The sequence below is a fragment of the Peromyscus leucopus genome, chromosome 9 (assembly GCF_004664715.2).
Source record: "Peromyscus leucopus breed LL Stock chromosome 9, UCI_PerLeu_2.1, whole genome shotgun sequence".
Classification (NCBI taxonomy): Eukaryota; Metazoa; Chordata; class Mammalia; order Rodentia; family Cricetidae; genus Peromyscus; species Peromyscus leucopus.
Window position 1 is genome coordinate 92,040,448 of NC_051070.1, and position 12,921 is coordinate 92,053,368.

At 37.1% G+C, this 12,921-nt stretch overlaps 1 protein-coding gene across 8 annotated transcripts in view; it reads left to right on the forward strand.

Annotated features, from left to right (window-relative positions):
• Positions 1–12,921, forward strand: part of Slc4a7 (solute carrier family 4 member 7) — a 95,719-nt gene that overhangs the window by 55,950 nt on the left and 26,848 nt on the right. For all 8 annotated transcript variants that reach the window (XR_005092214.1, XM_037208675.1, XM_037208674.1 and 5 more), the window contains 5 exons: positions 367–513; positions 3,772–3,878; positions 5,956–6,130; positions 9,103–9,236; positions 10,357–10,602. Coding sequence is in view for 7 of the 8 variants with exons in the window: in XM_037208675.1 (XP_037064570.1) it covers positions 367–513; positions 3,772–3,878; positions 5,956–6,130; positions 9,103–9,236; positions 10,357–10,602 (809 nt within the window). In the remaining variant the exon portion in view is untranslated. The remainder of the gene's footprint in view (positions 1–366; positions 514–3,771; positions 3,879–5,955; positions 6,131–9,102; positions 9,237–10,356; positions 10,603–12,921) is intronic.

Genomic DNA, 12,921 nt, shown 5'->3' on the forward strand with positions numbered 1-12,921 from the left:
ACTCATCATTTTCTTTGGTTTGTTGTTGATTGATCTGTTAATACTAATCACAGGCTAATTCTTGCTAGGTAAGGTAAATGCCTGCAGCTAATAAGAATTTATGTCATTTTTACGGCTTTATTTTGTTATTTATTTCACATTGTATGCTTGTGTGCACATAGGAGTCAGGTCCCTCGGAACTGGAGTTAGACAGGTGTGAGCCCCCACAGTTCTGGGAACTGAAAGCATGTCCCCTGAATGCAGTGCTCACTGCTAGCCATGGTGCTGCTGCTCCATTGCAGTGTCTGCAGCTAAAGTGCATTTTGATACAGGTAGATCTTTCTTTCCACTGTAAAGTCCTCATGCTCAGTGTCTTTTTTTCCTTAGATTTTTCATGATGTAGCTTATAAAGCAAAAGATCGAAATGACCTCTTATCTGGAATTGATGAATTTTTAGATCAAGTGACTGTCCTTCCTCCAGGAGAATGGGATCCTTCCATACGCATAGAGCCACCAAAAAGTGTTCCTTCTCAGGTAAGCATCTAGGTATGCTTCTGGGGTTGTTTTCTTTTTTAAGCTCAAAACTTCTAATAAAAAGTGTAAGTTATGCATTTTTAGGACTCAAAAGTCATAACTATTTACAGTGGATGTGGGCACACTTTGTCACTGTGCCTGGAGCCCTGGATTTGGACCCTAGTACTAAAAGTAAAAGCAGTAGAAATCAGAGGTAGAGTCAGAGAGAATGGAGCTGTGTTTCTATGTCCCTTGTACTCTGTTATCCCGAGCAGATGTTTGTCTGTCAGCTTTGTGGTCATTCATACGAATGTTCTGTACCTGGACATGGAAATGTTAATAGTCTGCCTGCTCTTTTGTTATTGCATAATTTTAAGTTGTATATACGTATCTATGTATTTATATATATATATTTTTAAATCTGTCTTCAATTGCTATTTGTTTCACAAAAACCAATGAATAACTTTGGGGTGCTGGTTCTTGAGCACTTTAAATAGTATGGAATAATTTGTTTTTGCAAGTCTGGGAAATTTCTGGTATACATTTTTGAGCTACATCTCTTGCCAGTTGTGGACCCTAACAAGTTGCTTTGTTCTTTTATGAAAATTGGTTTATGTGAGCTTTTCTTCTTTCTTAGGTCAGTTGTGATAAATTTTGTTTGCCTAGTATATTACCCATTTTACCCAGATTTTAAATTTTCTTGGAATGTTTATATTATTAAACTTTCCTTGGTTTGTAGAGTTACATCCTGACATATCTTAGGTTTTGCTAATAGGTAAATTATTTATTATATTTTTCAAAGAGTAGTTCGTAAAATTATTTTAGATTTCATTTTAAATGTGGGTCTTTTTCTACTTCTTTTCTGCTTTTAGCTGATTTACTTCCCTCCTTCCACTATTCTTCAGTAAAGATGTATTTTCGCCTTTTCTGCCTACGTATTTAATTATTTTCATTTTTTTACTTTTATTTTATTTTATATGTATGAGTGTTTTGCCTGCATATGAGTGTGTACCACATGCATGGCTGGTACCCAGGATCAAATAACCCAAAACTGGAGTTATTCATAATTGTGAGCCACCATGGTAATGCTGGGAATAAGCCAGTGCTCTTAACTGCTGAGCTATCTCCTCAGCCCCCATCTTTTAAATTTTTCCTTTAAAAAAGAAAAGAAATTTTATTTTGTTTTGTTTTTTGTTTGGGACAATGTTTTACTATCTAGCTTTGAGTGGCCTGGAACCCTCTGTGTGTAGACAAGACTATCTTAAACTTGCAGTGATCCTCCTGTCTTAGTGTCTCAAATACTAGAATTGTAAGCATGAGCCACTGCCTGATGCTTCATGTTTTCATGTTTTAGCTACAACTTAGGTATGTAATGTGTTCTGTTCTTTTCTTGGGCTTAAGTAATGTTTTTTGTTTCCCCTTTGATCTAAGATATACATACATTGGTTTTAGCTTTGACATTTTCTTTTTTATTTATCTTTGGTGACTTCAGTTTTTCTAATTAATTAATTTTGCATACCAATCTGTTTCCCCTCCCTCCTCTCCTTCCATTTCCTCCTCCCACCTCCTTTCTAATGCGCCACCCCCCCCCCCCCCACTCCTCAGAAAGAGAAGGCCTTCCTCCTATGGGAATCAACAAAGCATGGCCCATCAAGTGGAGGCAGGACCAAGCTCCTCCCCCTGCATCAAGGCTGGGTGAGGCATTCCAGCATAGGGAATTCCAGCATAGGGATTTCCAGCATAGGGAATTAGGTTCCGACCAGGGACAGGTTCTGATCCCACTGTTAGGGGTCCCACAAACAGACCAAGCTACACAACTGTCACCCACATGCAGGAGGCCTAAGTTGGTCCCATGCAGGCTCCCTAGCTGTCTGTCTAGAGTCTGTGAGCTCTCATGAGCTCGGGTCAGCTGTTTCTGTGGGTTTCCCCATCATAATCTTGACCCCCCTCACCTTTACTTATATAATCCCTCCTCCCTCTCTTCAGCTGGGCTCTAGCTTTGACATTTTCAAGTGGTGATCTTACATTTTTATCCCAGTCTAGCTACTCTATATTAATAAAATATCTAGGTCCATGGGAGTCTTAGACATCGGGAGCACTTACAACCACACATGTCTTATTGTGTCTGTCTTTCGCTCCCTGTGTATTTCATTCCCTCCCTCTTCCCACTATCTGCGCTTATCTGCCCATAGATATTCCTTTAGCCAGTTCTTTCCTGAGGTAACCTGTGAAATACTCCTTTGTGTTCACATCGGGGAGAAGATCCTATATTTTAGAAGTGGTTTTATTGACTTTAAATAAAATATAAGAGGTCACTGAAGGAATTCTTGTGTTACTTTTCTAAGGAAATGTTTTAGTAAAGGAAAAGTGTTGTTGATTTCCCCCCCTTCCCCCTTCTCCCACCCCTTTTCTTGGAGCACAGGGTCTTTTCATAGCCCAGATTGATCATGAATTCAGTCTTTCTGCCTCAGCCTCCTGAGGGCTGGCAGTGCAGGTGTGTGGAGAAAGTAGGGTCTTTAAAATTAATGTAAAAGTTCTTTGGTAGTCAACCGTGAGTAGTATTGTAAATATTTTTGTGAAAAATATGCTTCTATGGGAGAATGTTTATTTTCAGAGCTAGGCTGGCTAGCGTCAGCTTATCATACGCTTGAGTTATACAGGAAGGAGGGAATTTTACTTGACAAAATGCTCTGTAACCAAGTCTGTAAGGCATTTTCTTGATTGATGCTTGATGTGGGAGGGCCTAGCTCACTGTGGGTGGTGCTACCCCTTGGCTGGTGGTTTTGGATGCTATAAGAAAGCAAGCTGAGTAAGCCATGAGGATCAAGTCAGCAGGCAGTGTCTCTGTACCAGTTCTTGCCCCTAGGTTCCTGATCCTGACTTCCTTTCATGAAGGAATATGATCAGTACAAATGAGCTGAACCTTTTCCTTCTGAATTTGCTTTTAGTCATGGTGTTTTATCATAGCAGTGGAAACTTTAATTAAAGCCATGGTTATTGCAGAACAGAAATTTGAAATGGTATGTATAAGTATATCTTATGGTACACTAATGTTAGAAGGTTCGGGAAGCTAATTGTAAATTTAAAATGTGAACAGAAAGAAATGGTAAAATATTTTAAATTCTATCTTATTTTTAAATGTTATTGTTTTAAAAGGTTATACTAGGAAACAGTTTTTGCTCCAGTGTACTTGTCTAAAATCCTGAAATGTAATATTCCCTCTAGCCATCACAGATACCTTGTCAGTTTTCTTAAAATTGATATTTTTGTGAAATTCAGGAAAAGAGGAAGATTCCAGTGTTTCCCAATGGATCTGCTCCAATGTCTGCTGAGCCTCCTAAGGAGGCAGCTCATCATGCTGGGCCTGAACTGCAGAGGACTGGACGGTGGGTACAGATGTTACTTTGGGGGATTAGGCACTGATTTAATGGAAAGGCATCAGCAGTCTTCTCTTTTAACTCCTCAGATATTTGGAACCTAATCTCATACATTATTTCTTCTGTGGTTTTGTAAAAATGCATTTCTATAAGATATGACATTAAGGAGAATTTTCATGCATTTGAAAACAATTTTAATAATTATACCCATCTTTACTTTAAAGTGAATATAATAGGACATATATTAAAAAATGTAGCTATTATAGTATGTGGGCTTTTTGGTGACCTCTAGAAGGTCCTGAAAGAAAATATAGATCCTTTTCCTAGTTAAAGAATTAAGAGATGAAAGAGGAATTACAGTGAATGATTTTTATACATTGTGCATGGATTTAAAGCTTATATGAACATTACTTTTTGAAATACTATAAAATTAGATGGACAAGCATGGTTAGACCCTAATATTGGCATCTGGAAACTTTATTAGAGAAATTAGAAAGTTAATTTTAGAGTAAAGGATAGAAATGCTGCCTGGTAAAATGTAATGAAATATGTTTAAAATACTTTGTCCTAACTTATTGTGACAGCATTTCCATACTGTAGAGAAGTACAGCTATTGCTATTGCATGGGGTACTGGTAGTCACTGTGGAGCTAAAGGACCTGGGGTCAAATCTTCATTTATAAAACTAGGATATCATATACAGACTCATTGTTGACAAGAGCAACAACTAATACATTCAACACAGTCACTCTAATGACTAGTGAAATGTAGGAGTCTTTGTGAATGTAGCAGAATAAGATTTTATTTCTCTGCCAATAATGCTGGTCTCCCATTGGCTGTACTTTTCTTTGTACTTTAGAGGTAGAAGTACCTAGTTAGATGCCCATCCATCTCAAGTACCTGAGAGCCTCCTTTGCCACCTGTTAAATAATCAGTTGTTTATTTGATGATGGAGATTCATTTTCTATTCTGTCATTGGTATCTTTTAAATTGAAAGATGATTTCTTTTGTGACAGATTTTAGAATCATTTCTAGTTATCAACGTGCCCTCAGCATTTATTTTAGTATTTAACTTAAAAAAATTAGAATGGTAAAGCTTGAAGCACCCAAACCCTCAAAAACATAAATTTAATATTTACCCATTTTCTTGCATTTGGTGTATGCATAATCACCTGTTCCTGAGTCATCAGACTACAATTTTCAGTTCAGCAGTGTTTATTTGGCACCGTCTGTATACCAGGCAGGGTTCCACTAGCTAGAAGCATGGCATTGAACAGAAGAAGAGTCCTGTCTGCTAGGATGCTTATATTTTATTGGAATAGTTTCAAATTAAATATATCTAAAGGCCTAATTTTTTAAAGTTGAAAAGGTATAATTTTGATGTTTTAATGTAAATATAGATTTTTTTATTCCCACTAAAACCTCGTAGTTTTATTAACATGCACATTATATATATATAATATATACATAAATTATATATAATATATATACATATACATATATATAATATACAGTATATAATAATATACTGAAATAACTTTTAAGGGTTTTTTTTCTTCTCCTGGACAGAAATACTCACATAAATAAATCAAAAGTTAAAAATCATTAAAAATAGTTTTGACTTCTGTATTAAAGCTTAGCATACTACATTCATTCTAAGGACTGTGTAAGATATAATTGCCTTCTCTGTATTTCTGTCCATTGCCTTTCACATCTGTATTACAGATAAGGAATAGAGTTGCAGTTGCACATTTATGTGAATGGCTGGTTAGGTTTTGTTGATTGTATGTTTAGTTGTATATTTGCATTCAAAGTTACAGTTACTCCTATAAAGTCATTTGCCTGCAGCCTTTTCAGCATATAATCTATAATATAATTTTATGTTTCCATTAACTTAACGAGATTTATCTTTCCTCTGACATCATTTCATTAGAGTCAATGAGGTAATCTTCTATAAGTTATACTATGATTTAAATTTTTATTGGCAAACAGTAAGCACCTACAATTTTATGTACCCCATAGATTTAGTTTGAACTAGTTAGAATCCTCTAGTCTACAGCTTGACGAGTTTCATCTCACCTATTTAGGCTTTTTGGTGGTTTGATACTTGACATCAAAAGGAAAGCACCTTTTTTCTTGAGTGACTTCAAGGATGCATTAAGTCTGCAGTGCCTGGCCTCGATTCTTTTCCTATACTGTGCCTGTATGTCTCCTGTAATCACTTTTGGAGGGCTGCTTGGAGAAGCTACAGAAGGCAGAATAGTGAGTACAAAAGATTGGTAGTGGCCAGGCTCCCAGCTCCTCAGAGGCAAGTGTCTGTATGCATTTGTCTCACTATCCGTGCTTGTATTTGAAGAGTCTCCCCACAGCATTAACCTGTCCCAAAGCAGACTTCCCCCAAAGGTAATTGCTGTGGAAAACATGGGGAAGCCATTTGAACAGGAGAAGATGCACAGTTGAGGTAAAAACAAACCAACCAACAGTTTGTCCTACCTTGCTTGATGAAATGGGTTATAAATTGAGTAAAACTTCCATTGTCTTCTGGGGGATGGATGGGTTGTGGGGGAGATTAGCTGCTGTGGGTGGATCATGGTGGGAAATTTACCCATGGGGTTCCCTGTCCTGTTAGTTACCATAGAGTTAGGGTTATGGCTGTATTTAACTCCTCAGCCCCAGCTGGTGACTGAACTGAGACCATTTGAAACAGCAAACGTAGCTGTAGGGAGGATGGAATTTTGAAGTTATATTTATTTTCATTTCTCTATTTAATCTGTGTTTAAGTCACCAAAGCTTTTAATTGTAATTGGGTGCTGCCTCCCTTTTTCCATGTGAATGTAGAGTCCTGTTTGATGTACTTGCCAATACTGTACTAGGAACTGGTGCTTCGTAAAATCTTGAATGGCATTTTATGGGGGGTACAAATATATTTTAATGGCATCTAAGTGACGTAATTTATAATTCTTGATTCCTGAAGTTTGTTTTAGTAATATTTACTCTTGAAAGAAATTTTATATTTTTATGGATAAAAGGTTAAAACAATAACTAAATCTAAGTGGTGACAATTCAATTATAAAGGCATATCTTTTTTTAAATAACTGAAAATTTCTAATTCTGAATTTATTTTTTACTACTTAGATCTCTTTTTACCTTTTCCTTTAATCATTGTTCATACATGTTTTTAGTTGCTATGCTATCAAAAATAGTACGTGTAACTCTGCTGGGCACTGTTGACATGTGGTTTAGCTATTACCTTTTGGAAATAATGCTGCTTGGCTCATGGACTATCACTGCCTGTCTCTCCTTCTGCCCTTTGACACCTTGTACCTGAGTTAGTGTGTTTGGCACTGGAGTAGGAAGAGAGAAGAGGGCACCTAGCCAGAGAGGAAATGGTAGCTTGTGTTTCCTGGGCTGTTTAAGTGAGAAAGGAGAGCTGACGAGTTGTGTGACAGAAAGAGAGGAACCAGGATGAAGATGAGGTGTTTGTTTCCATTGGCTTTATTGAAATAGACATTTTAGGAGCTTGTGTTCAGAAGCCATAGAGCGGCAGGATGAAATGTAAAGATTGGAGACCATTCATATGCCAACGAGGGTGAAATTGAGCTTTAATTATGGGAAGGGAAGGAAAGGTGAAAGGTGGAAACTTAGCTGATTTATAGAATGGAAGGAGTACAGTGGTCCAGACAATCAGACCCTTAGGATGGAGAGCAATTCCGTATCAGTGAAAGGTAGTTTGGGGGCCTTATATGGCTATAAGTGTTGGAGTAGTGAAGGTGGAGTTTCTGGTGGCAGTTGCCACGTTTGTAACCTACAGCTTGGGGAGAGGCATCTACTTTGTGCTCACGTGCTCCATTGGAATTTTTTGGTGTCCCTCTTTTCAGGTTTGTGCCCCCCCCCACGAATTTCACTTACGCATTTTCACCTTTTACTCAAGCTCATTCTAAATTCAGTTTTAAAATGTACAGATTTTAGTATAATTAAGGAGCTAGTGATAGTATGCCAGTGTATCGTAGTGAAGCCCTATTTTTCAGAGAGAAAGCAAATTTGTTCTTTATGATAATTTTATGTTATTAATATGGATGCTTGTTTTTTCATGTTGCTATTAGTTCAATTATATTTTATTTGGTTACTTTATGATTCTGTTTTGGAAGATGCTGTTAGAGTTGATGGCAAGAAATGCTACCTTTGTGCGATAGGCCCTAGGTAACAGACAGGGTTTGTAGGTTCCATTCATAAACACTAGTGGGGTCCTCCTAATTATCATCACCCCCATTTAAAATGAGGGCTCTTAGACTGCTCAGTTGCTGCACGGCTGCATTTGAGGCACTAGCCAGGCTTGCAGGGCAGCCCTGTCCTTGCCTGCTGTCTCTTGTTTCAAGAGTTTGTTTCTTACAACTTCTTGTCTTGCCTTCACCAATTCTGGGCTTTCTCCTTTCTGGATGGCACACCCCAGCTGGCCGTGATGCCTAAGAACGGCCAGTCCTTTTCCTTTCCCTCTGGTCCTGCCCTTTGTCTAGTGGCATCGCCTTGTCCTTGCTTCACCGTCTAACCTCATTAGCTAGGCTGTGATGCTGATAGCAAAACAAAACTGTACTGCATCTTACTGAGAACTCCTCCGAGGCTTATGTTTTCCCAGTGTTCGCATTTTGCTGAGCTTTGATGATAAAATACTTAATCATTTATTGTTTCTGTGTACCTTTTACAGAGTCCTCCCCACCTTGTTTATGTTACCTGTACCATTTTAAAGTAAATCAATTGAGATTGTCATTTTAGATTAATTTTCAAGAAATAATGGAAAGTTGCTTTCTTTTTTTTTCTTTTTTAAGAAAACTTGAGAGAGGGTCACATGTTTGCCTATTTGGAGATTCTCTTTTAATTACCATATTGGGTATTTAATGTGCATTTTATTTTTAGAATGAAAAAATACTTCTGTTAGTCATATAAGAGTAGTAAAAATAACACATATACTTTTCTGCTTGAATAGGCTTAGAAATAAAACACCACAGATGAAGTTGAAGCCCCATGTGTTTCCCTTTGCGTCTTGTGTCTTAGGATATTGAGTATTAAATTGAAGATGATTGCCAAAAGTTCAATTGAATATGCAGAAACAAAGCAGTTTTTCTGATGTACTTGATACGTTTGTACCTACTTGGCAAGTATATATGTTTTCCAGATGCTGTAGTAGGTTAGAGATAATTTTTTGATGTGTTGCTTTTATTCATTTTTTCCTTAAACAGAGTGCAATAGAGTCTCTTTTTGGAGCATCATTAACTGGGATTGCCTATTCATTGTTTGCGGGGCAACCTCTAACAATACTGGGGAGCACAGGTCCAGTCCTAGTGTTTGAAAAAATTTTATTTAAATTCTGTAGGTAAGTAGCAATTCGCATCCCTTGTATTTGTATACCTGTCAATTATATGTTATAGTGTACTGTTTATGAACTACACTTAGCTTTGTTAGCAGTGTGTGTATTTTCAGTATCTTTGGGTATTTTTATGTGGTTGTTCTGCCAAAGCTCCTGCTACCACTTCTTCTCAGTAATGTAGAAATAAGGAAAAATAAGATTTCCTATCAATGCTCATTTAATGAATTTGAGTATTGATAAGCAAATCATTTGATGAGTAATAAAAATCCTTAGTGCTACCAAAATTAAACCAGTAAGATGTTTATATGAACTATTTGTTAGGGGAAATGTAGATCTTACATAGGATAGAGTGAAATAGATCTTGAAAGCCCAGGCTGGCTTTGCCAGGCAATCTTGTGTAAAGAGATAAGGGCTCAAAGCTATCAGAGTGCAGTTAGTATCTATGGCTAGGCTATTCATGGCATGGGAATACTGTAGCTAATAGACTTCAAATTCAGCATTAACAATACCATTCTCTATATGTGCAGTTGAATATTTTAGCCTGAAACAATGTAGGCATTTGACTATTTGATTGTTGTAATTCTCTTGCTCTGATTCTCTGCTCATTGGCTAAGCTGGTTCTAATTCTGATTTGGCATGCTCCACTGACTAGTAGGGAATGAAATGACTTAAAGTATCTCTTATTTGAAGTTAAAAATAAGAAACCACTTTTTTTTTTTTTTTAGGGATAGTGGTGGGTGAAGAATGAGTAGTGGCGGCAAGATATTGGGGGTAGTGAGTTTGTTTACCTTACTGATACATATGGATTCTTCGTCTTTAGAAAGTCAGTCAGTTGCTTTTAACCTGTCATTTGATAGAGCTGACTGCTAATGTAAGATCTAAAGGCTTTATCCTTTTATTGCCTAGCATATTTTCACTGTAAATCTTTAATATAGTAACCAAGTCTCCAGCTGAAGCAGAAAAACACAGAGCTTCATCTAATCATTATTTTGGCCATTTGGTAATTGTTATTTTTAAAGGAACCCTATGTTGCTTGTGTTCTTACTGCTTGTTATGAAAAACTTTAGATGCAAATACTATTCTATATGTACGTGGTGATCATGTCTCCATTTATATTTCTAAACAGAGATTATCACCTTTCCTATCTATCATTAAGAACAAGTATTGGTCTGTGGACTTCTTTCTTGTGCATTGTATTGGTTGCAACTGATGCAAGCAGCCTTGTGTGTTACATTACTCGGTTCACAGAAGAAGCTTTTGCGGCTCTCATTTGTATCATATTCATCTATGAAGCCTTAGAGAAACTCTTTCATTTAGGAAAAATATATGCATTTAATATGCACAACAACTTGGATGAACTGACCAGTTACACGTAAGTGCTTCTATTGCTTCCTTATGTTAAAATATATTTTTTCTAAGATATCAGAGCAAATTTTTCTAATGAATTTTTTTCCTAAGAGCTTGGCATGGTAGTACACACTTTTAATTCCATCACTCAGGAGACTGAGGCAGTAGAAAGTATCACAAATTAAAGGTCTGCCTGGGCTACTTAGTAAAAAGAAAGAAAATAGAATTTTTGCAATATAGTATTCACTGTATCTAGTATTTACCATATAAGCCATAGAGTAGTTGACATTTGTTTCAGATGAAATTTTGCCAAAGCATTCATGGGTAGAATTATAGTTGATGAAGTTTATTCATTTTTGTTTACTGATATAATGATTGGTTTAAGTAATCAACTTGACACAATCCAGAATTACCTGGGAGAAGAATCTCATTGAGAGATTGTCAAGATATAGTTGTCTTTATGAGCTTGTCTGTAGATTTTATTAATTGAGTCAGGAAGACCCACCCACTATGGGTAGTACCATTCTCTAGGTAGGGGATCCTGGAAGCAAGCTGAGAACTAGCATGTATATATTAATTTGTTCTTCTCTGCTTCTTGGCTATGGATGCAATATGACTAGCTACTTGAAGCTGCTGCCGCTATGACATCCCTGTAGTTGATGGACCCAGACTGAGATCAAATGAATCCTTCCTCCCCTATGCTGCATTTGTCAGGGTTGCGTTTTATCACAGCAATAGGAAATGAAACTAATACATGAAACTGAAATAACTTAAAGTAACTGAAGTATGTGGTCTTCTGTATGAGTTGGATTGGCAAATTTAAATCTTACTAGTGTATCAGTCAGGGTTCTTTAAAGAAACAGAGCTGATAGAGTGAAAAAAATATGTGTGTGTGGGGTGAGGGGGCGAGGATGATTGTTAGCTTGGCTTATAGGATGTATTCCAGGTAATCCAACAGTGGCTGTCTTACATTGGAGAGGTTGAGAATCTATTAGTTGTCTTGACCAAGACTCTAACTCTCAGCAGTTCCACTCTGGCACTGGAGTCCTGGAGGATCCCACCAGAGTTGCTGCTCTTTGTATTTTTGATTCCCAGAGAAGTTGGTTCTGATATCAGTGAAGAATCACCTCAGTGACAGGATAGATGCCAGTGGAGTGATGGCAAGCAGGCAGAAAACAAAGCTTTATTTTTTTCATGTGTCTTTATCTCAACTACCACCAGAAGGTACTGCCCATATTTAGGATGGGTCTTCCTGCTTCAAATAATCTGATCAAGAAAATCCCTCACTGGAGTGCCCAGCAACTTGTGTTTAGTTGATCCCAGATGCAGTCAAGTTGACAGTCGAGATTAACCATCACAATTGGCAATCTATGTTCTGTGTATATTCCTGTATTCTTTAACCACTCGGGTGTAGGATATATTTTTATTTATTTTTTTTTAATTTTTGTATTTTTTATGTATTTATGTATTCCTTGCATTTTATATAATTGCATTTTTAAAGTATAGAATGTTCAACAAATGTACCTCTCATTCTTACATATAGTATACTTTTGTCAAGAAAGGTATTTCATTAGTACTTTTTTGTTATACTTGAGATGGAACTCAGGGCTTTGTGCATGGTAGGTGTCTTAAGGTTTCTATTGCTGTAAAGAAGCTCCCTGGCCATGACAACTCTTATAAAGGAGAACATTTAATTGGCTAGCTTACAGTTTCAGAGGTTTATTCCATTATTGTCATGGCAAGAAACATGGTGTCATGCAGGTAGATATGGTGCTGGAGAAGAAGCTGAAAGTTCTATATCTTGATTCATAGTCAATGGAAGTGAACTGTGTCATTGGGTGTAATAGGAGACCTCAAAGCCCACCCCCACATTGACACACTTCCTCCAATAAGGCCGTGCCTACTCCAACAAAGCCACACCTCCTAACATTGCCACTCCCTCTGAACTTATGGGGCCAGTTATGTTCAGATTACCACATTCCACCCCCTTGCTCCCATAAGCTTATAACAGTATCATAATGCAAAATGGGTTTAGTCCAACTTTAAAAGTCCTCATAATCTATCACAGTCTCAAACTCATTTAAAAGTCTAAAGTTCAAAATCTCTTCTGAGATTCATGTAATCTCTTAACTCTAATCCCCTATAAAATCCAAATCAAAAAGCAGATCACTTACTTACAACATTCAATGGCACACGATATACATCACCATTCCAAATGTAGAGAAGGGAGCATAGTGAGGAAATGCTGGATGAAAGCAAAACCAAAAACCAGCTGGGCACATTCTGTATCTCCATGTCTGATGTCAAAATGCTCTTCAGATCTCCAACTCCATTCATATTTGTT